Below are 23,351 nucleotides of genomic sequence, written 5' to 3' on the forward strand. Positions count from 1 at the left end.
GCATAGTTGTGCTTTTGTTGATAATCAATGGCAATGTGATCGTTATCTGGGTATTTAATGGTCATCTTTGGTCCTAGGACTTATACTGTAGTCCCTGACAAATGGGCGGAGTACCCAGGCATTTGCGGTAACTATCTGGAAAGGGTGGAGTAACCAAGCATTCAGTGGTATTCTCTGGCAATGGAGTGAGTACCTTTGGCGTACAATGGAAAATACCTAGAAATTGTATGAGTTCTTACCACTTGGTGAGAATCCTTGGCAATGGTATGAGTACAGGTGCATCTCATGGTAACATGTGGCAAAGGTATGAGTGCCGGGGCAGTTTTATGGTAATCACTAGCAACAGTGCACCTGTGAATTTAATGGAAATACGCTTCAGGGGTGGGGGCACCTTGGCATTTGTCTGAATGCCTCTCCATTGGATAAATACCTGTCGTGTGATATGAGTATCTAGCATTTCACAGCAATGCATGGCATAGGATTTGAGAGTATTGACATGTGATGGAAATACTTGGCATATGATGTTCGCACCTCAATATTTGATGTGAATACCTGGGTACTGGATGGGAATGCCTGTCATTTAAGCAGAGTACTAGGCAGACAATGCAAATACCCGCTGTATGCTATGAGCATCTGGGTATTTACAGACAGTATATGCAGTGGCGTAACAAAACATGTGGGGGCCCCCCCCTGCGAGTCATGCTGAGGGGGGCCCCCCAAACTCTGCAAAAAAATCATGGGTCGTGCCACACTCTGGGCCGGCCTAGATTATCACGCTTGCACAATGCGCACAAACATGCTGCTGAAGGGGTAAGCCACACACTGTACTAAGAGAAAGATATAAATAAGTGTTTTAACGCAAAATACGGCACACTTTCTGAGAGTCAGAGTGTTTGTAATTGCGTTGTAGGGTAACACCAATCCAATACATGCAAGTCACCAACACTGCACAGGAACATTAATACTTTGCTATTAAACATGCCATGCCACATTGAAAATATGTCCCACTGGCTCTACAATGTAGACCATTGTAGACATGTAATAACATTACAGCATGCCAGGTCACATTTAGACATACCTAGACTGGTTGCACCAAAATGCCAGTCGAAGTAATAACACTCATCAAGAAGAGAACACACATTCAAGCCCGCATCTCTGCGGCCTCTAACAACATGGCCGAAACTCTTTCAAATCTGCAAGCAACTGGTCAATCCTGTTGCAGTCTCTACCTCTCCTTTTCCCTCCCAGCCTCTCTATGGCTCTGGCCTCTCACTTCTCTGCTAAAACTCAAGACATCCTGTCTTCCATCTCCTCTTCCTCTCTCGACCCCCCTTTGGCCATCTCTACCTCTCCTCCTTTCTCCTCTTTTTCTCTGACAACACCTGAGGAGGTTTCTAGAGAAGTCCGATCTAAGAAAGTGTCATCCAAACAGGTGCTTCCCTGCTCCTACAGAACCATCAAAGATTGACACCCTCACTCTAGTCTTGGCCAATTTCTGTAATCACTCTTTCACCATTGGAATGTTCCCCTCTCCCCTTAAGCACTCCCTTGTGCATTCACTCTTCAAGAAGCCGTCTGCTGATCCTACCTGCCCGGCAGACTATCGTCCAATCCCCATCACCCCTTTCCTGGGAAAACTCTTGGAAAAGCTGGCCATCTCCCAGCTTAATCTCCACACTGAATCGGTTGTTTACATTACCATCAGTCTGGCTCCAGAGCTGCCAGAGGCACAGAAACTGCTCTACTGAACACCCGTGAAGATTTGCTATCTAACCTTGATTCCAGCATTCCATCTGTCCTAATCCTCCTTGATCTTTCCTCTACTTTCGACACAGTCAACCACGCCATCTTGATCAATCAACTACGTGAGAACCTAAGCATCATGGATCAGGCCGTGGATTGGTAGACCTCCTTCCTCTTGGAGTGCCCCTGCCATGTCCAACTTGGTCCCTTTCTCTCCACCACCTCTCTCTCTACCTGTGGCGCTCCGTAGGGCTCTATCCTCTCACCCTGGTTTGTCAACCTCTACTTGACCCCTTTGGCCCACTTGATCTCTACCTTCTCCTCAAACTTTCAGTGTAATGCAGATGACACTCAGCTTTCTTTCAGGCTCCTCTCCTCCTTCGCTCATTACTGACTGTCTATCCACAATTCAGGATTGGTGTACCTCCAACAATCTCTGCCTTAATGCCAGTAAGACAGAGATCCTTCTCATTGGGACCACTGCCCCTGCTTTCCCTCTAACTCATGCTGCCCACCTTGGCCCTCTTCCTTCATCTTCCTGTGAGGCAGAAAACCTTGGAGTCATCTTCGACTCCACTCTCTCTTTCTCTCCTCACATCTCGGACGTCGCCAAGAGGTCCCAGTACCAGTTGCTCCTCCTCAAAGGGACTATTCCCTTTCTCAATTTCCCCCAGAAGCTCACTGTCTCCAGAGGTCTGTTTCTCTCTAGGCTGGACTACTGCAACAGCCTCTTTCTCAATTTGCCTTCCTCTACTCTCCGCCCTCTGCAACTAAAATAGAACAGCACTGCGAGACTTGTCCTTGGCCTCAAGCCCAGGGTTCGTATCTCTCTAGCCCTGAAATCTCTCCACTGGCTCCCGGTGGCTGCAAGGAGCAAGATCAAGACCCTTTGCATTCTCCACAAGGCTTTCTGGGGTCAGGGCCCACACTACATCCAACACTTTCTTCTCGAGGCCTTACCGCAGCTACCTCCACATCTCTAAGGGTTAGACACTTCTCCAGGCAGAGAGTGGGGGTTAGATCACTCTCCTCTGCAGGTGCCTCCCTCTGGAATGGCCTCCCTGCCCTTCTCAAACTTGAGTGGACCACATGAAGTTTCAGAAGCAGCTCAAAACTTTACTCTTCTCCTCTGCTTTCTCTCTCTCCCTCCCCTGCTGAGCTACCTGACCTATCTGTTTGCTGTACTGACTGGTTCCTTGGCTACACTGAGTCCAGGCTCTTTCTTGATCAGTTACCTTTGCACTGCCTCTGGGCCTACCATGCACGTAGGGGCTGTAACTGTAACCCTACAATCCCTTTTTCTCCTTGAAGTACCTAGAGCCACGCTGCCCTGGCTGCACTTACTCAGAACATTACTGCCCTGTTTTTACCTCCCCTCTTCCTTGCACTTTCCCCTCCCTTTCCCCTTGCAGCACGTGCATGATCTGAATGACACAAGGTGTAGTAAGATCGTTTGTCTTGTCCTCCCTCTATCTTCCCTCCCTTGTCTTGTCGCACCTAGAAAAACTTGTGTCCAGGCATTTTATAAATTACTTATATCATATTATATCTTTTTATCACAGATGCCCAGAAAAATATACAATGCAGCAGTAAGAAACGGCTAGACTGGCAGCACCCAAATGCCAGTCTAGCCACGTAATTACACTTAGCAGGACTGCTTTATCAGAAATACGTAGTTTAAAAGAAGTCATACTAAAATGAGGAATGACTAGACTGGCTGCACCAAAATGCCTCTCTAGCCACTAATACCACATATCATGCCTGCTTAGCCTGGACATGGACAACCATTATGGTTTATCGCACAATCCCACCCCACCAGATACCCTCTCCCTCCTACAACCTACCCCAAACTCCAAAATCAGCTCTATGGCCCAAAATTACCTTCATGTCCCTCTTCCTTGGCCCAGAGCTTATGTATGATATGATATGATAGGTTATTTATAACACTCTTAATACCCAGAGGTTTCTAAGCGCGGACCCGGGGATCAAACCTGTGTTGATCTGTGTCATCTTGCTTCCAAGTCGAGCACGGTGCCCCCTGAGCTATCCTCCTGAGACTCCTACATGGCTGCATGACAAGAAGTAAACAACCCCTTAGTTTACAGTATCTTTGGTTAGAAGAAAGTGGTTCCAGCTGGCTTCTGTTCCTGTGTAGGTCTGCAGATCCTGGTGTTGCTGGGCCTCAGTCATAGAGACAAGAAGGGGGACCTCTGCGTGCTCCTGCACTACGAATGGAACGTCAGCGGCAGCAATGGGCAAACTTCAGATCAGTGGCTCTTTGCTGTTTCAGCTCCTTGTTTCTCTCGCAAATAGCACCACTGCGGTTCTCGCATACCACTCAGGACTTTCCTCGCATCTGGGGTCCAGCACTCTGTCGAGCTGGCTCAGGCTTGGTCAGTCCTACTTGCTGGGGGTCCAGAGGATCTTCCTGGAGCTTTGTGTCCAACTTAAAGACACTCACTCGATTTCGGTGTTCCTCTCCCTGGCACTCAGTTACTACAGCAGCAATGAAAGTTTGGCCAGCTCAGAGAGGATGTCCAGATGAGCTTGTCTTGGGGTCGATTGGTCCCACCAACCCAAGGGGAGGAGTCATCCTTTGCTGGTCTTCCCTAGTTGAGCCAAATTCGGAGCTTCAGCACAGCATCAGGGCTTCACCGGGCAAACGAACGGTCCAGGAGGCTCCTTGCCTCATAGGTAAGTACTGGGATGAGGAAGAGTGGGACTAGGAGTAATGAACATTACAGGTAGCTAAGTCGGGTATTACCTCCATGTACCTCTACCTCATCCCAGTACGTGTGTATGAGGCAGAGTGCCTCATACACAAGTACTGCCTCATACACAAGTACAGGGACGAGGAGTAATAGGGCTAGGAGAAATGCCAATTACCATTAAGTAATCAAGGCATTATACACAACTAGTGGCATAACACCATTGAGTTGATCAGGCTTCAGCTCTCTCCCCTGAAATTTTGGGCTATGTTGACTCAACCTGGCTGACCTACTGAGCAGTTGTCGGACAGAACAGGACACAGATGTTAAATGGCACCTGGGTTTCACTGTTAACAAGGGCCCAACTATTACTAACTTAAAGCATTTCACTGTTAGTACCTGCATTCAAATGCCACAATTTTTTAGGCAATTTAAATTGTTATGTGGGTTTAGTACTTGCATGCCGGGGGAGTGATTGGAAGGGTAGAGAGGGAACAGCAGACTGCTTATCTCACAACAGTCCATAAGTGGGTGCTTTCGGACTTAAAGGAGAGCGTTAACTGCTTGTTACATTGAAGCTGCACAAGAATAGTTTCATTAAAATGCGTTAAGAAGTTAGATGGCCACACACAAATCAGTTTGCCCCTCCCCCACCGCCCATGAAGTTAGCGCCTCTCCCAACATTTGAAGGATTAGTCCCCCCGAAATGTAGGTTTTGTTGCTCCCCTGAACACAGGCACACACACCATTCACCATATACACACAAGCACACTCAGCCATCCATACATTTAAGTGTGCACTCTTTCAACATACAGGCACACCCATGCAGTCATCCATACATTTAGGGGTGCACCCCTTTTTCCATACAGTCACACTCAGGCAGCCACCCATACATTTAAGTGTGCACCCTTTCACCATGCAGGCACACTCAGGCAGCCACCCATACATTTAAGTGTGCACCATTTCAACGTACACACACACACGCACACACGCACACCCAGCCACCCATACATTTATGGCCACCCTTTCACCATACACTCACGCAGGCAGCCACCTACACATTTAAGTGTACACCCTTTCACAATACACTCATACATGCACATGTCATGCGGCTGAGCGGAGCCCTATTACTTCAAAAAGAAATTGGGCCTCATTCTGAGTCCGGCGGTAACCCTGCCAGTGCTACCGACGGGTTGCTGACGGACTCAGAATTATTTACCGGCACCTGACTTCCCGGCGTCTCGGAAAGTCAGGCACTGGTACATTTTAGTTCCCCATTCCCATAGAATTCCATAGGACTCTATGGGAATGGGGAACATGGAAGCACCGGCACCATTTTTAATGGTGCCGGTGCTTCTATGATGTTCTGCCTACCGTGGCCGCTGTGCGGGGTCCGACCTGTCAGGCAGAGCGGCTCCGGCAGGCAGACCTGTAGTATGCCGGTCTGGAAACAACAGTGCCTGTAAGCTTATCGGCACTGTTGTTTCCGGACCGCCATACTTATAATGAAGCCCATTGTTTCTCTTTTTTTGAAGTCACTGTGACTTAATAAAGAAATAATTTCCGTTAAGGACCGAACCATAACGGAAATGATTTCTTTATGAAGGCCCAGTGACTTCCAAAATAAATTGTTTATTTTTGAAGTCATAGGGCTCCCTCACCCATGACATGGAGGCCTCCAGCGTGGGGTCTTCCATGTCCTGGGGTGAGGGGACCGCTCAGACTTAAAAAATGAAAGTTTCTTTTTGAATTCACTCTGCCTTCAAAAAGAAATAATTTCTGTTACAGAAATAATTTCTTCATGAAGGCAGAGTGAATTCCAAAAGAAAATGTAAAAAAAAAAATATATATTATTATTTATTTTTTTTTTTTTACAAAGTGGGGCCCCCTCCAGGTCAGGTACTCGTGGGGCCCCACCGCACCGCGGGGCCTGCGGGGGCCCCTGTTACGCCAGTGAGTATATGGGACTATGGAAGGATGTTACTAATGTAAGGCCCAAAATATTCACTTTTTCAAGGCTCTGTTACATAGTGCTTGCTGCCTTGCTTCACTAATATTAGGTCTTACTCATCTCTGCAAGACTGCACGTATCATCTACAGAGCAGTCACGTGTAGCACACCACTGTACCTGGCGGCTAAGCTCCACATATCTGGTGGCACACGCTCCTCATGCAGCAAATCGACCAACCGGCTTGAATCACAACGTGTCTGCAAAGGTCAGACCTGCAAAGAATACTTCTCTCGTCATGCTCCCACCCTCTGGAACTTGATCCCGATGTCCGCTCAGAATGCCCCCACAATTCTCCAGTTTCACAAATCTCTCAAAACATGGCTTTTTCAACAATACCCGACCAAGGACTAATTCCAATGGTGGCACATACCGATGCGCAGACCTCACAGTACTGCGCTACTGTTAAAAGATGCCAACCCAAATGCTGGCTACCCAGACTCTGTGCAGCGCTCCGCTGCTCTCTAGCTAGGTCGACACTTTAAACAATAAATTAAATAAATAACTCAGTAGCCGTAATGTTATTGATCTAGGAAGGATACATGTGAGAGTCTGACCTTTTGGATTTTAAATGGCCATCAAGACTTCTTTAGCAGCACATCCCCTGCATTGAGCTAAATTAGTGAGATTTCTTACTGAGCTTCACAACTACTGCTGTCATCACCAGCAGTGAGACTCCTGCCAGACCTAAATGAGCCATTGGCCCTTGCAAGTGTTATACATGTACTGTTCTGTTGGTTAATAACATCTTTTATTTTTGGCTGCCTGTTGTGTCAGAAAAGATTTCAAGGCTCCAGAAAGTTATTCTCGTCAGTAAAGTGGTATGCGACTGATCTTTCCCCAGCCCAACTGGCCTCTCAGGGTCACACGTCTTTTGGGTGCACTCGAGTTAGCACTGCACACATAGTCCACTTGAGCTCTTTAAAGTTAGCAAATCCATCCCATACGCGTGTATTCCTCCCCTCTCGTGAACAGGCCATGGGCTGTGCTTGTTCTGAGAGCTGAATGTTGCCCTGCTGAGCCTAACACTAGGGGCGTAGGGAAGGTGGTGTGATTTTACTACTGCAGACTTATTTTATTGCCACGGCCGTCTGGCCAAAGCACCCTTCGCCTCTTTCCCTTTCCAATGAAGGAGATGCGCAGTGTAAACGCGGCTCCTTGTGGCAGATAAGGCTGAAGAGGGAGGCGTGCGCAGTCTTCTTCCTGTGCATTCTAATGTGCAGCCGCTGCGGGAATATTGTGGAACGTTTCAGGATGCAGCAGGCCACGTGCTGCATGGCTTCACACCAGAGGGTGGCAAGCAGCCACGGCTTTGCGGCCCGTTTCGTCACAAATAGTTCGGTCTAAAAATCCTATCCCTTGGTTCCTGTCCGAGCACGCGCATGCGCACGCGCGCGCTCGCTTAGCAAGTGCCGTCTCTTCTAGTAGCTCGCATGATTTCCGAGAAAACGAAACTGAAAGGCACCCAGGGCCCTTCCCGGGGTTCGGCCGTTGAAAGTCGCGCGCAGACCTGAAGATCTTGCACGAGTACGGTACCTTCCTCGTGTGTTTGCGCAACACCTGCACCGAGGATGAGTCACACCGCGTACACCCTGGCGGAGAACCACCCAGGCAACACTGCAGGAACAGGTGACAATGCACAGGCTCTCGGCAGCGCTTCCCTCCTTTAAAAGCCGGGTTGCTGCCTATCAGACTGAGGGGGGTATCAGTCACCATGTCATTCAGTGTTCAACTTGCAATATATATGTACTGCCTGGGCTGCTGCTACAGAGCAGTGACAAATGTTGCCTTCTAGTTCTGTGTGAAGTTAGGGAATTGAATTTGGTGTTAAGTCACCATTCAGAATTATACATGTTTAACATTTTAACATCTTTCCGTGTTGTGCTGTTTGATGGGTTGCGCATTTTAGAATGCTTCAATGGGCCAACAATGTATGTTCTGTATTTTCCTGTGATGTCATTGTTATCAGAATTATTATTTTTGAAATTTGAAAAATCCTACATATTTTTGGTCACAGAATATTGGCAAGTATGGGGAAGGGCACGGCGCTGGTAGGGGGTAGTCTCGGGGGTGGGGGGTGGGAGTATCCAGCATTGCAAAATGGGGAGGTGAAACACAAAAAATGTCCTGCTACCCCCTCCCTCCACCCCCCCAAATGCAGGTCATGCAATTCCATTTCCGCCCAACTCTGCCCCAATCTACCTTTTTGGTAACATTAGTGGCAGATGGCATTTTAACACATGGGGCATACATGCAAACCTCCCAATTTGCATATGGATTGCACCAACAGAAGTGACTTCACAGAAAAGGAGATTGCAAGGCGCATCATCAGTCTATGATACTTGGAGGCACCATGGAAGTGACTTTAGAATAAGTTGCCATCAGTAGTGGAAATGTATGGAAAAATTTGGAGGGGGTGGTCCCACAAGGGCTGGTAAGTGGGGGCGGAGTTTTGAGGCAGTTCGGAGTCCGAGGAGGCTGGGTTCGGTGGAGGTTCAGCTGACCACCGATCAAAGGAGATGTTCAAAATATTAGTTTAAAAACAGCGCAATTTCTTTCATGCTGCTTCTTTTATAAACCCAACACTATGGGCCTCATTACACGGTAGGCGGAGAACCATGGCGCAATTAGCGCCATGGTTCATGCCGGTAAAATACTGGCACTGCCTTGGTGGAAAGGGGAATTACCGCCCCATTCCAAGGTTGGCGGGGCGGTAATTCCCCCTTCCACCATTGCCCTTCCCCATTCCCATTTTTGCCCCATAGGGTCAAAATGTAATTGAATAAGAAAAAAAAAATGCTGTACCGTAATTAGCTCCCTGGGTCCCTTTACGGGTTGGTTTTTAACGCCTGCAAAAAGCGGGCGTTAAATTCCCCAACCCGCAAAGGGACCTCGTAGTAAGGCGGTAAGGATTTACCGGTACCGGTAAAATACAGGTACCGGTAAACCCTTACCACCTACCGTGTAATGACGCCCTATATATCAATTCTCCATGGCAGGGGTGCACCCAAAATATGGTATCATTACAATAAAACGTTTTTATAGCGCTTCAAAGTGAATTCCTCTTCCTTCGATGTGTTGTAACAACATGACTCCTTTTGCACACTCACTTTATGTATGCTGTATACCTCTGCTTTGCAACACTGGAAATAAAAATGCAGATTAGGTTAGACCAAGGTGGGGGCTCGGAGATGTAATCCGCCCTGTGCGAGCACTGCACAGCACAATCTGCTCTTTGTGTGAACAGTGCGCTTGCACAGTGGAGGGCAGATTAGATCAACGAGCTGGCCCCCACCTTTGCGGGCTTGGTAATGTAGATTACCCCTGCTATCTGCGCAGGGAGTATTAATTCTATTAAAGACTAGGAGGCGAGCATTATGCTTCATCTTCTTTTATTACTACTCCTCAGCAGTTCAACAACATATATATAAAACCATGGAAAATACCCAACAAACTTTTCCATTTTTTTTTTTTTTTTTTTTTTTTTTTTAACTACAACCCCCATGAGTCTCTGTAGTCCGTGCTCATTCCACCAGTCCTGATCTCCTTCCTGTACTTAGGCTCCTCCTCTGCTTTTACTCGCTCTGATATTCACTCCTGTCCATTAACTGATCCTCGTCAACGGTGCGAAGAATCTTCAGAACTCTAACTCAACTGCCGGTGCGCTCCCGGCCTCCTGATGGTCTTCTCTTCTTCAGTTATTCTTCTGCTCTTCCCCTATGAAGACACAATCATAAATCTTAGGGTGGTGCGCATGTACTGTACTCTCACATATAAATTTCTCAACATTTTATACAGTACATCCAATCGGGCGGGAATTTAATGCTCGCCTCCTAGTCTTTAATAGAATTAATACTCCCTGCGCAGATAGCAGGGGTAATCTACATTCTATGACAAGACAGGAGGCGAGCATTATGCTTGTTTAAAGCTTCCCCAAGACTGTACTAGCCAAACCCTCTGCTGGCTTAAAGTAAAATTCCTTAAATGTACGATCGCTCGCCCAATCTGCTGCTCTCATTATTTCACTCAAAGGCACTCCTGCTCTCGCGGCTGATGAAGCCATCGCCCCTCTCACTGAATGAGCTCCATATGTGTCCACATTCACTCCTGCTGCGCACATAATCTCTTTGACCCATCTGGCTATGGTGGCGGATGCCACAGCGTGATAAGGCTTCCTACGCGCTATTAACAACTGAGTAGTGCTAGCTGCTCTGTTCTCTGCTGTCCTGCTCTCGTATTCTTTAATGCATCGAGCTACGCACCATTTCGAGTTGTCCGGAAAATAAGGGTAATGGACTGCGAAGGTGCCTGTCTTAGTCCTCCTCACTATGGAGAACGTAACCCCCTCCGGTCCGAAGATTCGTCTATTAATCTCTAGCGCCTTGACGTCTGACACTCGTTTACATGAGATCAGACACAATAGCATAGCTAATTTACCCGACAGTTGTTTGAGAGAAAGGTATCTATCTGCTGGCCAGTCTGATAGTAATCGTAGCACTGTCGCCACGTCCCATGTAGTACTATACTTAGGCCCTGGAGGCGCTCTAAATCTCGCTCCTCTGATGAGTCTCACTACCGCTGGATGTTCCCCTGCCGGTACTCCCTCAATTGACATATGTCCCGCTGATATAGCCGACCTGTACACTCCTATCGTACGGAAAGCTTTCCCATTCTGCAATAGATGCGCTAGGAAATTTAGGATCTCCACTACAGGTGCTGAAACGGGATGAACACTTCTGTTCTTGCACCAACTCGTCCATTTTGCCCAAGCTGCGTCGTAGCTCCTCCTAGTGGAAGGAGCCCAGGATTCAGCGATAAGCTGCGCAGCCTGCTCCGAAATTCCTGGCAGAGCCCAGCGTCTCCTGATATCCTGCACGCGACTAATGGGAGTGTCCCTCTCACTCTCAGAGGATGACACGACCCAGCTGGGTCCGTGAGCAGTCGCTCTCCTTCGGGAAGGACTCTGGGAACGTCTGCTGCTAGCTCCATTAACGTTGGGAACCACACTTGAGACTTCCACAAGGGTGCTACTAATACTAGTTCTGCCTTCTCCCTCCGACACTTCGCTAGAACTCTGCTCAGCATCGCGAAGGGGGGAAAAGCGTAATGCGGACCTCCTGTCCACTCTTGCAGAAACGCATCCGTCCCTAGAGCTCCCGGATCCAGCCTCCAGCTGTAATATAAGCTCGTCTGAGCGTTGAGCCGGGAGGCGAAAAGGTCCGTATGCAATGGACCCCACTTCCTGTCTAGTCTCTGAAACACTACTGGATCCAGTCTCCAATCGCTGGAATCTGTCAGGTAACGGGAGTTCCAATCCGCTACTACATTCAGTGAACCCGGCAGGTACTCTGCAGTCACTGACGTTTCTGACTGAAGGCAAAAGTGCCATAAGTCCTTCGCTAACTCCGCCAGCATCTTGGACCTCGTGCCACCTAAGTGGTTTATGTACCTCACTGCCGAGATGTTGTCCATCTTCAGCAGCACACAAGACTTCACTCTCTCTCTCGTGAAGGCCTTGATCGCGAACGATCCCGCTAGGAGTTCCAGACAGTTTATGTGAAGCAGGAGCTCCTCTTCGCTCCACTTGCCTCCGGTCTGTAAACTCCCGCATCTGGCTCCCCAGCCCTGCCGGCTGGCGTCTGACTCTATGATCAGATCTGGCTTGTCTCCGAATATGGCACGTCCATTCCAGGCGTCCATATTCTTTAACCACCACTCCAGCTCTGTAATGGAGTCTTGATCTAGAGGTACTTGTTGGTGATATTTCAGACCCTGTTGAAGATGTTTTATCTTCAGCCTCTGCAGTGCTCGGTAGTGTAGAGGCCCAGGGAATATGGCCTGAATGGATGCTGCTAATAGTCCGACTATCCTCGCCAATGTCCCGAGGGATATAAGCCTTCTCTCTAGGCATACTCTGATCTCTCTCTTTATATCTCTCATCTTCCGCGCTGGTAGTTCCAGGGTCGCTTTCTTTGTGTCTAGCACAAACCCTAGGAAGTCTAATCTCTGTTCTGGAATGATATCCGATTTCTCTATGTTCACTAGGAACCCTAGCGATATCAGAAGGTCTTGTACCCATCTCGTTTGGTATAGCAGCACCTCTCGATTTTCCGCTAGCAGCAAAAGGTCGTCTAGATAGATGATCAACCTGACGCCTTTCTCTCTGATTGCTGCTGCTACGGGTTTCATTAGCTTTGTAAATGCCCAAGGAGCCGACGCCAACCCGAACGGCATCGTCTTGAATTGCCAGAACTGTCTGTGCCAGCGGAAAGCTAGGTAAGGTCTGTACTCCTCGAGTACCGGAACCGTGAGATAGGCATCCTTCAGATCTAAACGCGTCAGCCAGTCTCCTTCCCTTAGGGAGTCTCTGAGCTGATGTATGCCCTCCATCTTGAAGTGGCGGTATACGATCCATCCGTTCAGCTCCTTGAGATTTATAACTGGACGCACCTTCTCTTTCCTGTGCACTAGGAACATATTGCTTACGAATTTGGGCTCCCTCGCGCATCTCTCTATCGCCTGTTTGTGCTCTAGCTGCGCGATCTCGCTGTCTAGCCATGCTTGCTCCGCTTGCGCTAGTCTCTGGCCCCGTGGCCTGTGCTGCTGAATTGGGGTTTCTATAAAATCTAGCTGCAGTCCTCTGACGGTCTGCAATATCCAGGAATCGCTTGAAATCATGCGCCAATTTTCTAAAAACATGCGCGTCCTCCCACCAACTGGAGGATACTGAATCGCTCTCACCTGGCGTAAATCCTTGGCCTCGGCCTGATCCCCTGGATCTGCGACCTCTCGGGAATCTTCCTCTGGACGGGAAGAATGTATCCTGGCCCTTGTTCTCCCAGTATTGAGCTCTGGGATTATGGGGTCTTCTTCCTCCGTGACTGCGACCGGCTGCGCGACCCCGACCGCGGCCGGTCCCTCCAAAAACTCTACTCGGAAAGATTTTGCGGATCGATGCTTGGGCTTTCTCCAGGGATGCGTATGTTCCGACGAATCGGCCCATCTCCTTCCCAAAAGTCTCTCCGAATAGAAGGCCTTGCGCCCCTTCTCCCGCTTCATACGATGATAGATCGCTGAGCTTCGAATCAATCTTGAGTAGAAGCCCCTTTCTCCTCTCTGAGGCTATGGCGCAATTCGCATTCCCGAGCAGACAGACCGCTCTCTGCGCCCATCCGGCGAGAGCCTCCGGGTCCACTGCTTCACCAGTGTCCTTGGACCTCTCTGCGAGGTCCATTATCTTTGCCAGTGGTCCTGACAGGTCTAGGATCTTCTCCTGACAACTTTTCCAGGACCTATCGATACCTTTGCGGGGGTCCTTATTTGTCTTTGACACGAAGGTCAGCATTTTCGGGTCGAGCTCGGGGGCCTCTGCTACTTTGCCCGGGAGATCCGGTCGCGGACACTCTGCGCGCAGCCGTTGTCTCACTTCCTTGTCTAATGGCTTGCGCAGCCTAGCCGCCATGTACTGAGCTACTCGGGGGGATGGCTGCCACTCGGTGGACCTTGGATTCCTGATGCTGTCCGGGTCGAACATATCATCTTGGCCCCCAGTCAAGTGTTTCTCTTTCCGAGCTCTCTTGCCCCCACTGGGCTGGACCCAGTCTACCTCGCTCTCCTCGTCTCCTTGTGAGGTCTGATCCTCCCCTTGCTCCTCCTCCGAGCCTGGGTCATCTCCAGTATTGTCCTCCCCTGGAGAGGGGGTCATGAGGTCTGGCACTGCCTGTCGTCGTAGATAAGCTTCCTTCAGCTTTGCGAACGCATCAGGCACCTCTGGGGCCTCATCTTCTGCCCCGTCCCAAGAGCCCCGGGGGTCGACAGAGGCTTTCCTCTTAAGGGCTAACTTACTCCCCTTGTGTCCCTGTATCACGGGATCTGTGGGCGTGCGCTTGCGGTCTGTGGTGCTGTCCTCAGGCTGCGAAAGCATAGCTTCCAGCGTCTCTAGCCTTTCTTGAAGGGGCCTAACGCCCTCCGCCACTGCATCAATGAGGGAGCTCCCTAGCACTTTCTTGAAGCTGGCAGCGAGGTCATGTGATTGTTCCTCCTCGCTCCACTCAAATTCTGACATTTTTTTTTTTTTTTTTTTTTAAACAGTGCTGTGTGCCAAATTACCTGGATCAGGTGTCTTAGCACGCCCACTGCTCCCTCCTGATGGTCTAGAGATAGTAGGGTCCCCTACTTGTATTCTCTTATGTTTTTATTCTATTTTATTCCAGTGGCTGCACCTTGCTTGTCCACAGCTCAGTGGCTCTTGAGAGGTATTCTCTCTCCTCAGTAGCGCCGGTTATCTGCTAGGAGCAGTAGCGTTATTTTTTTTTTTTTTTTTTTTTATACCCGTAAGCTGCCGTGTGATGTCTTTCTTAGGCACGGAGCTCCCGAGCGATCCGATCGCTACGGCCTGGCGCTTCCCTTGTATCAGGGGAAACTTGTCCGAACTAGCGGCGTTTAAAACTGAGCCGAAGTTCGAAGCCGACGCAGAATGTACTGCGCGGCACGTCTTTGATAGGCTCCTCCCACCCGCGGGTGGGGGCTGCTCTGAGAGCGTCGCTCTTCGCGCTCCTCACGCGGTAGCTCCGCCCACCCGCGGGTGGGGCTACCTCTGTGAGAGCCGTCTGGCGGCTTCGTATGATTCGCGAGCGCCGGCTTCCCCTACCCGAGGGCGGGGGCCGGCTCGCGAGTGTCCCGCGGCCTCAGCTGCGTAGTTCGCGAGGCCTGACTGAGCCCCTGCGGTGCCGGGTATGCGACACGGGACCGTCCGCCTCGCGAACCGGCTTGTCTAAGGTGAATCCCTGAATCGGCTGCCCGCGTACGCGAGCTCCCTTCGAAGCAAACTCGCCTAAGCGTGCTATCAACAAACTACTATTTTATACCAAAACATTTTTTTTTTTTTTTTTTTTTTTTTTTTTTTTCCATAAACTACTATCTCCTACACACTGTCTCAACTTATTTGTATAATCACCCACTCTCACACAGACATTTTACCCCAGTCGTACAGAGAGTGGAGAAAAGGTACTTATCTGCTTGAAGAGCAGTAAAAGAAGAGGAGGAGCCTAAGTACAGGAAGGAGATCAGGACTGGTGGAATGAGCACGGACTACAGAGACTCATGGGGGTTGTAGTTAAAAAAAAAAAAAAAAAAAAAAAAAAAATGGAAAAGTTTGTTGGGTATTTTCCATGGTTTTATATATATGTTGTTGAACTGCTGAGGAGTAGTAATAAAAGAAGATGAAGCATAATGCTCGCCTCCTGTCTTGTCATAGAATGCACTCAGTCCCATCCATCCTTAAAACGACCTTTGGCCTAATGTCTTTCACTGTGACATACGTAGCAGTGGTGGAGCCAGAAACACGCTCATGTGCTGGTCTGCTCCACCCCCTCCCCGCCCCCCAGTACTCCGTAACGGGTGAGCGTTTTTCAAGCCTGAGTCGAGCATGGCATGGGTTGTTTGGTGCTGTGACCGTCGGTCAGTATCAAAGCTTGGAGCCCCATCAGCTGGCGATCTGTTGTAACTACAGTTTTCCTCACACCCCAGTTAAGGTGGCAGGTATTTACAATACGTGTTTTTTTTTTTTTAGTTTGGGTATTAGGTGTCGCTTGCAACACCTAAGCATAAACTATTGCAATAGAGGAGAGAGGGGGAGGAATGACACATGAGGAGGGGCACACAAGAATGGCATATGAGGAGGGACACAGCGTGTAGGTGTTGTTTGGTTATGCACCCAACCAACCATTGACTACCCACGGCAATGCATGGACAGTCCCACAAAGTTCCTGACCCTCCCTGCCCAGAACACCACCTCATGAGAACTCTTTGAGCTTGCTTTAATCAAGCCTTACCAACCAGCATTGTACGCACGTGCCTGCCAGTGTTAATCCAAAGCAGTCTTCTGAGAGTTAATGACTTAATTGGGGCTGTAAACGCGCTACTGGTGTAATAATAAAACATGTCTTAACCAGATCCATCTTCAGCCACTCTGTGCACTATGTGTGTGCTTCACTGAAGTTCTGTTAAAACCAAATATTGGCAAAGCAAACAGTTTTGGCTTGTGTACAAGTATTAGGCATATGCCAAGCACATCTATTAAATGCTGAGTCACTTGCACCATTGTGCAGCTACTACCATCAATGGGCAGGTAATGCCACTATAGTAGTGCCTGTCTAGTGCCTTTCCTATGCCTATACAAAAGCCTTACTGTTGGTATTGCCAATGCTTGTTTTAAGTGTACACGTGTGGGCCTCATTACGAGTTTGGACACATTTCTGGCTGAAAATGCCTTTCACTGTATTTACTGTTGTCACGCGGTATTTGTGCCAATAGAGTAATTATAATACAACCCGCCGCTGGGTTCACAGGAGCGGGTACGGATTTCCTGAAATGCTGCAAAACAATCCCCTCCCTTCTTTTGAGCCTTTAAATGGATTGTATTATAAAAAAATGTAAATGCACAAACCACATGGATATTCCTCAGCAAAGGTAGTGAGAAGGGGTGATCGGGTTATGCCTCCCCTTTTCACAACCCTTTGAATGTTTCCGTGCAGGCAGTGCCGTAGAAACGCTGACCTAGTGCACATATTTGTGCAGCAAAAGAAGCGATATTTTTCACCTGGGTGTTTCCTTTAGCCTGCTCAGAGGCCAATCCTTTCACTAATATATGCTACTGTGCACTTTTTACTAAATGGTGAAAAGACGCACATCAACCAACTTCCCCCTTCCATTGTCTGTGGCCCAGAATAAATCTAAAACTGTGAAAGTGCACCTGCTTATAACAATTGTTTGACAAGTGCATGCATCCTGTTGTTTTTGATGTGAGAAAAGATGTGAGGTGCTATAAAAAAGGACCCTGCTTTTGCATGTCTAACAATAAGACATGGACATAAACTAAGTAATTTGCAAAAGAAAAGGGGTTTAATTTCTGATTTACTATGATTTCTTGAGAGATTAGATTGCTAACAGGAGCGAAGAAGAGAATTTGGGTCCCACCGGTCTCATTTCAGTAAAACTCACTATGTTTCACTCCTAGTAGGAGGAATTGTCACCCACAAAGGAGTGAACGTCGCAGCTTCAAAGAGCATCATATCAGTAGGTATGCAACATTTTAAATCGTGAATGTTAATATTACCCAACTAACTGCTATCCAGTTTATCACCTGCATACTCTGAAAGAGATTCCCTTATAGAATTCAAGCACATGCATGTTTTTTTCTTCTGCCACGGAAGAGTAAAATGCATGCAAATTAACCGCTGAACATCCGCCTTCTAAAGCTGGTCATGCAGAAAAGACCCAATCCACTTTTCTCACCTGACAAAACTACATGCACACTCCTCCTGTACCTTAAACCCTGCAGAAACGGAGCTCTGAAATCACGTTCAATATGGCTTACATTTTGTAGTGAGTGCTATTTTGCATCCCTGTACATATTACCAATGTAAGACTACAGGTACCCGAGTGCAATATGTTGTGTGCTTAAAGCCAGAACCGGCCTATTCCTTCAAGCCATGATATCAGCTCTCTCCAAACTACTTTTAGATTGACAAAACCCAGGTGTGCCGGTGTCATCGTTACCAGCTTGTAGACCTTGTTTGAGGCATTCAAGTATCTCCTTGTTAGGAATAATTTGCATGCATTTCTTAATGAACAAATAAAGGTTTTGAAAACGGTGGGCCTCATTACGACGACCCAGGCGGTAGCCATGGCCTTATTAAGGGCACAGCTGCCGCCGGTAATGATTTTTTACCGGGTAATTCCGACATTGGCGGACCCGGTAATTGCCCTTTTCTGGGACCTGGTAAAAATCAGTCCCCATTAGGGGTGTCACGGTATTAGTTTTATGACGCTACAATAACCTTCTTGCCAAATGACGGTATATCATGGTTATCGCGGGATAGCAGGTGGAGTTAACTAATCTTAAAAAATATTTTCTAAAAGGTCATAAATTGTCAGATTTATCATCACAAACAAAACCATGCACCCAGGGCCAGAATTGGGCTTTTCAACATACTTTCCACTGAAATGCCACCCCTTGCTTGCACCAAACACAAACGCACGTGTGGAGAGGAGGGGAGGTGGGGCCCTGCTGCGACTGGCAAAGCAAACTGAATAGCTTTTCTTAAGTGGTCATTTAGGCTTTTAGCCCCCCCACTGGCTACTGGTGAAGATGAACATGTTGCCAAATTGATAATCTGCATGCCACAGATCAATGGAGTCTGATGGTAGTATACGCTTGTGCACATACACACACACACGCACTCTCTCTTTACGTTACAGCCTTTAGTTTACTTCTGGGCCAAAAGGTGTTCAGTAATCACGGACATGTTACCCTTTGGTATGGCAGCAGGGAATACCCACAGAGATGATTAAATTTCGCAGTGTGACTTATTATATGTAAATTCAATGATAGAACCAGGGAAATCCGCCATTGTCATATGTTTAGAAAACATTATCCATTATAAATATATAAACCCCAAAGCCTCCAACCCAAAGACTGCGCAGAACTTGCTTACTGCAGCCTTTCCAAATCAGATTGAAAAGCACACTTAACGGTATGAACGGTATACCGGTATAAACAATGTGACGGTTATTATTGTTCAATTAAGTGGTTCACTGTATCTTTAATGGTATACCGTAATACCGTTACATCCCTAGTCCCCATTCTCATTTGAGCCCCATAGGGCTCAACGGGAATGGGGATGATGTTGGTTAATGACGGGCCCGTTGTTAACATCCTGGCCTGCTAGCGGGTCCTGCTTTTCACTTCTGGTCTGACCAGGCGTGAAAAGCGGGACCCGCTAGCAGGCCTCATAATAGGGCAGCCCATAATGAACGGTGCCGGTCCCGTACCGGCACCGTTCATTACGGGACCGCCATGGTCTTAATGAGGCCCAGTGTCACCAGATGGCCAGTTAGAGCCTTTTTCTTGAAGTGACTGAGAATATACATGTACTGCTGGGCTTCATTTGCATTTGTTTTGAGCGTCCGCATCTTTCTAGTTCTATAATGTTTTGCCCACAGGTCGTTTTCACTAAAACCCAGTTCACCGCGCATGGTTTCGGCACTTCAGGGAAACTCATTCCCTCCCAGCGCCCCGTCCCATGGTCTTTCCCAATGCAGGGGACACCCCAGCAACCCACCCTCCTCCCTCCAAGCCCTGTCATGTATTTAGCGTGGGCCACCCCTGCCACCTCTGGACTCCCCACCTGTTCCCGAAATGTTAAACATTCCTACACACACCCTACACACATGTTATGTTAGGTTATTTGGCATTTATATAGCGCTCTATATATCATTAATATGACCTCAAGGCGCTTGTGGGTTGAACGCCCTCGGGGACCGTAGTCCAGGTCAGTCGAGAGAGTAGGGTATCGTAGGGTGCTTGGGTGTACACAATATGTGAGCAGCTGATGCGATTGCCTGATGGTAGCTGCATCCTAACATTAGGTGTGGTGGTATTGAGAGGATCAGTTGAATGTGTGCAGTCTGGTGGTTGGTCTCCGAGACTGCATTCTGGGTGGTATTAGGCCTGTGTAGGATGCTTATGTGTGCATCTAGGCCTATATTTTCGTGGGGTATAGCTGTGTTCTAGCAGGATGTTGAGGTGTTCATGGAGTATTGTTCGTATGTGAGCATCTAGGCTGAAATTGATCGAGGGGTGTAGCTACGCTCTATTATGTGTTGGTGTGGAGAGTGAGCATAGTGATAGGAGAGGTGAGTGTTTGGAGTGGATGTTTTATTCTTACAAGCCCACTGTTGCAGATTACATTCACGCATCTCATGATAGCTGCACTCAGAGGGAGATGGCACAGGAGGAAGCTAGGCATGTGTAGTAGACTCAGGAAGCGGATAGTCAGCAATCATATATGTAGCGTCTGCAGGACGCTAAGGTTGTCATCAATGGTAACCGTTTCCTGATTCTGTCTTGGTGACTTATTAGTCGCTTTCAGTGAGTCATTGCTCGGTATCTCCTTGAACATTTGTCCGCGGGCTGTAATTACTCTCCAAAGTAATGTCATTGAAGTCGTGGTCCATGGTGTCGTAGGGTGTCAGCCGCCCTCTATGGTCTTAATCAGGTTTATGGAGAGACATGTTTTTAGAGCTTTGCGGAAGGCCATGTAGTCTTGGGTGTCTCGAATGTGTGCGGGAGTGAGTTCCACAGAGTTGGAGCCAAGATTGAGAAGGCGGATCCTCCAATCCTGGATGGATTGGAGGTTGGAATCACTAGTAAGAGGGCAGTGCATAATCTTAGGGTGCGTGATGGGAGGTAGGGTTTAATCTTCTCTTGTAGGTACGTTGGGCCGGTCTTGTGCACTGCTCGGTGTGTAATGCATAGGGTTTTGAAGGTGGTCCTTTGTCCGACAGGGAGCCAGTGAAGGGTGCCGAGAGCGGGGGAGATATGGTCTCTGTGTCGCAGGGTAAGGAGTTTGGCGGCAGCATTTTGGGCTCATTGGAGTTTAAATTGGTATACCGGTGCTCCCAGGTGTAAGGAATTGGCATAGTCCAGTCTCGGCATAACAATGGACATAACAGCAGTGAGTCTGTTGGGATAGGTGAGGTAAGGAAAAATGCGTCTAAGGAGTTTGGAGGTGGTAGTGACAGGATTTTTATACATTATTTATCAGACGGGAGAGGGTTAGGCATGAGTCCGTAGTGCAGCCAGGGTTTTTGACTATTTTGGAGGGAGAGAGACGGGTTGCCAAGGGAGGGGGCAATGGGAGTGGTTGCGGGAGAAGGGCAGTATTGCCGCACACCATGATTTCAGATTTATCTCGGTTCAGAAGGAGGTGGTTTCTTGTCATCCATCGGTCAATATCACGAAGACGAGCTTCAAGGTCGGGACGTGGGTTGGTGCTTGTTTTGGGAATTCTTAGGATAATTTGGGTATTATCGGCATAGCTGTAACAGGAGAGGATGTGCACACGGAAGATTCCAGGTAGAGTGGTCAGATAGAGGTTGAAAAGGATAGCAGAGAGGCAGGCGCCTTGGGATAGTCCAGTGTTCACAGCGCGAGCAGTTGAGACAAAAGGGCAGAGGAAAGCGATTTGTTTCCTGTTGCTGAGGAAGGAGGCAATCCACTTGAGTGCCGAGCCACGGATTCCTAGGGAGTGGAGTCGGTCAAGGAGGATAGAAGGGTTAACGGTGTCAAAGGCTGTTGACAGAGCAAGGAGAATCAGTGCTGTGCAACCCTCAGTCTGCTGCGACCTTGAGATCATCCCAGATCGAGATCAGAGTGATTTCTGTTCCATGGCACGGCCTGAAGCCTGATTGCGCCGGGTCGAGTAGTTTGTTGGATTCTACAAAGCGGTTTTGCTGGGAGTATGCAGCCCGGTCGAATTAGTTTCTCGAGAAATCTGGTGTTGGAGATCTGCCTTCCTAGGGTCAAGGGGGTCGAGGGATACCAAAGAGGCCTCTCCTTAGGAGATCCTTCGAGATTGCAGTCCAGAAGGCAAGTGGAAATGGCTGCCAGGAGCAAGGCAGAGACAGACCTGACTATTCTAACCAATTGCAAGGGGGCAGGCGGGGACGGGGAGAAAGCCAGAGACAAACAAAGGACTACACGCCAGGGACTGAACAGTCTAGATGCAGGAACAAATAAAGGGCGCCTGGCGGAGTCCTGATATGCCCAGGAGGGTACCTGTATGCAAAATGCTAGAAATCGGGGTGAGAGATCCGTAGACAGCTGTCTAGTTTTGAAGCAATTTTATTTTGCCTCCAAAACATTTTTGCACAGATGAATATATTTAAACATTTACACGACTTTCGATAAGCACAACGTTTTTTGGACAGACATTTCTTTTGCAGGGGAAATACAGGTAAGTATCGTCCTCTTCTATTGTCGAGGAACAATTTCCACAGTGATGCACAAGTATGCAGTACAGGTAAGTAGTGACATAGAAATTTTACAGGGTGCGAACCAGGACTGTGGTAGGTCCGCGGGTACTCGACACAATAGTGCACACAACACTAGCTATAAACACATATACACAGGGGTTGTGCCACAAAACATCGACACGGAGGTGTTTTCGGCCAAACAGGGCTGGGTGAGAGCCCGAGGTGGTAGTGGCCTTCATCAGGATAATCACTTGGTAGTGGTGCTGTCCGTACAGGTAATCTGTGGGGGAAGGGATAGCTGTCAGGATCTCGGGAAATAGATGATTCATTTAAATATTAATCAATAATGGCTGATTAGTGCTCAAAATACACTGGAGGTGTATTTCAATGGAACAGCTTACCGTCTGCTGTGGTGCAGCGGGGACGCTGTGCTGGGAGTCCTGTTATGGGTGCTGGACTCTTGGAAGCATGTCAGCATGTGACATGGAAGGACTCGTACAATTCGGGTCAGTAAGGCAAATTAATATAGCCTTGGGTCTCTAGGAACTGTGAAAGAGAAGGTATGCATGCCGTTATCTTTACACTCGGGGGACTGTGTCTAGTCTAAAGCATGGACCAAAGTCCATCCAGCGAGGGATTGTGTGGTAGGGACTCCAGTGGTGAGGGTGTCTCCAAGGAGTGGTGCAATAGGCATAGCCTAATGATGGTTGGGCTATCCGTTACAAACCCTGCCGTTAGCAGGGAACAAGTGTGAATGCTACCATGAACTACGGGCTAGGAAAAGGTTAAAACCGCTCACGCAGCGAGCGTGGTGGGCCGGGCAGTGACACATTGGAGTGTTGTGCCCGTGTCTAGTGGTGATAGCCTGGAGTACCCCGTGTTGTCGTAGTGTAGGCTCATGCAGGGGATGGTGTCCACGCAGGATGGCGCATAAAACATATCTATGCAAGGTCAGGATGGAAATCACTAGCTGCCAAACCCGTGGTTACAAAATTGCAGTTATTCTAAAGCTGAGACGCCCATGAGGTAAGTTGGGAGAGCAAGGTGAGGATGGAAATCACTAGCTGCCAACA

At 48.4% G+C, this 23,351-nt stretch overlaps 1 protein-coding gene across 4 annotated transcripts in view; it reads left to right on the top strand.

Annotated features, from left to right (window-relative positions):
* Positions 1-23,351, top strand: part of LOC138580154 (C-type lectin domain family 2 member B-like) — a 401,198-nt gene that overhangs the window by 61,786 nt on the left and 316,061 nt on the right. The window contains exons 1-2 of one of the 4 annotated variants that reach the window (XM_069650480.1): positions 7,902-8,088; positions 17,477-17,539. The exons of 2 other annotated variants lie outside the window; for them this stretch is intronic. In XM_069650480.1, coding sequence (XP_069506581.1) covers positions 8,031-8,088; positions 17,477-17,539 — 121 coding nt within the window. In that variant the 5' untranslated portion in view covers positions 7,902-8,030. Of the gene's footprint in view, positions 1-7,901; positions 8,089-17,476; positions 17,540-23,351 lie in introns of those variants that run through there. One more of the 4 variants, XM_069650481.1, reaches the window with a different exon arrangement.

Source organism: Ambystoma mexicanum, chromosome 3p (assembly GCF_040938575.1).
Source record: "Ambystoma mexicanum isolate Mex_15411 chromosome 3p, UKY_AmexF1_1, whole genome shotgun sequence".
In the NCBI taxonomy this organism is placed as follows: Eukaryota; Metazoa; Chordata; class Amphibia; order Caudata; family Ambystomatidae; genus Ambystoma; species Ambystoma mexicanum.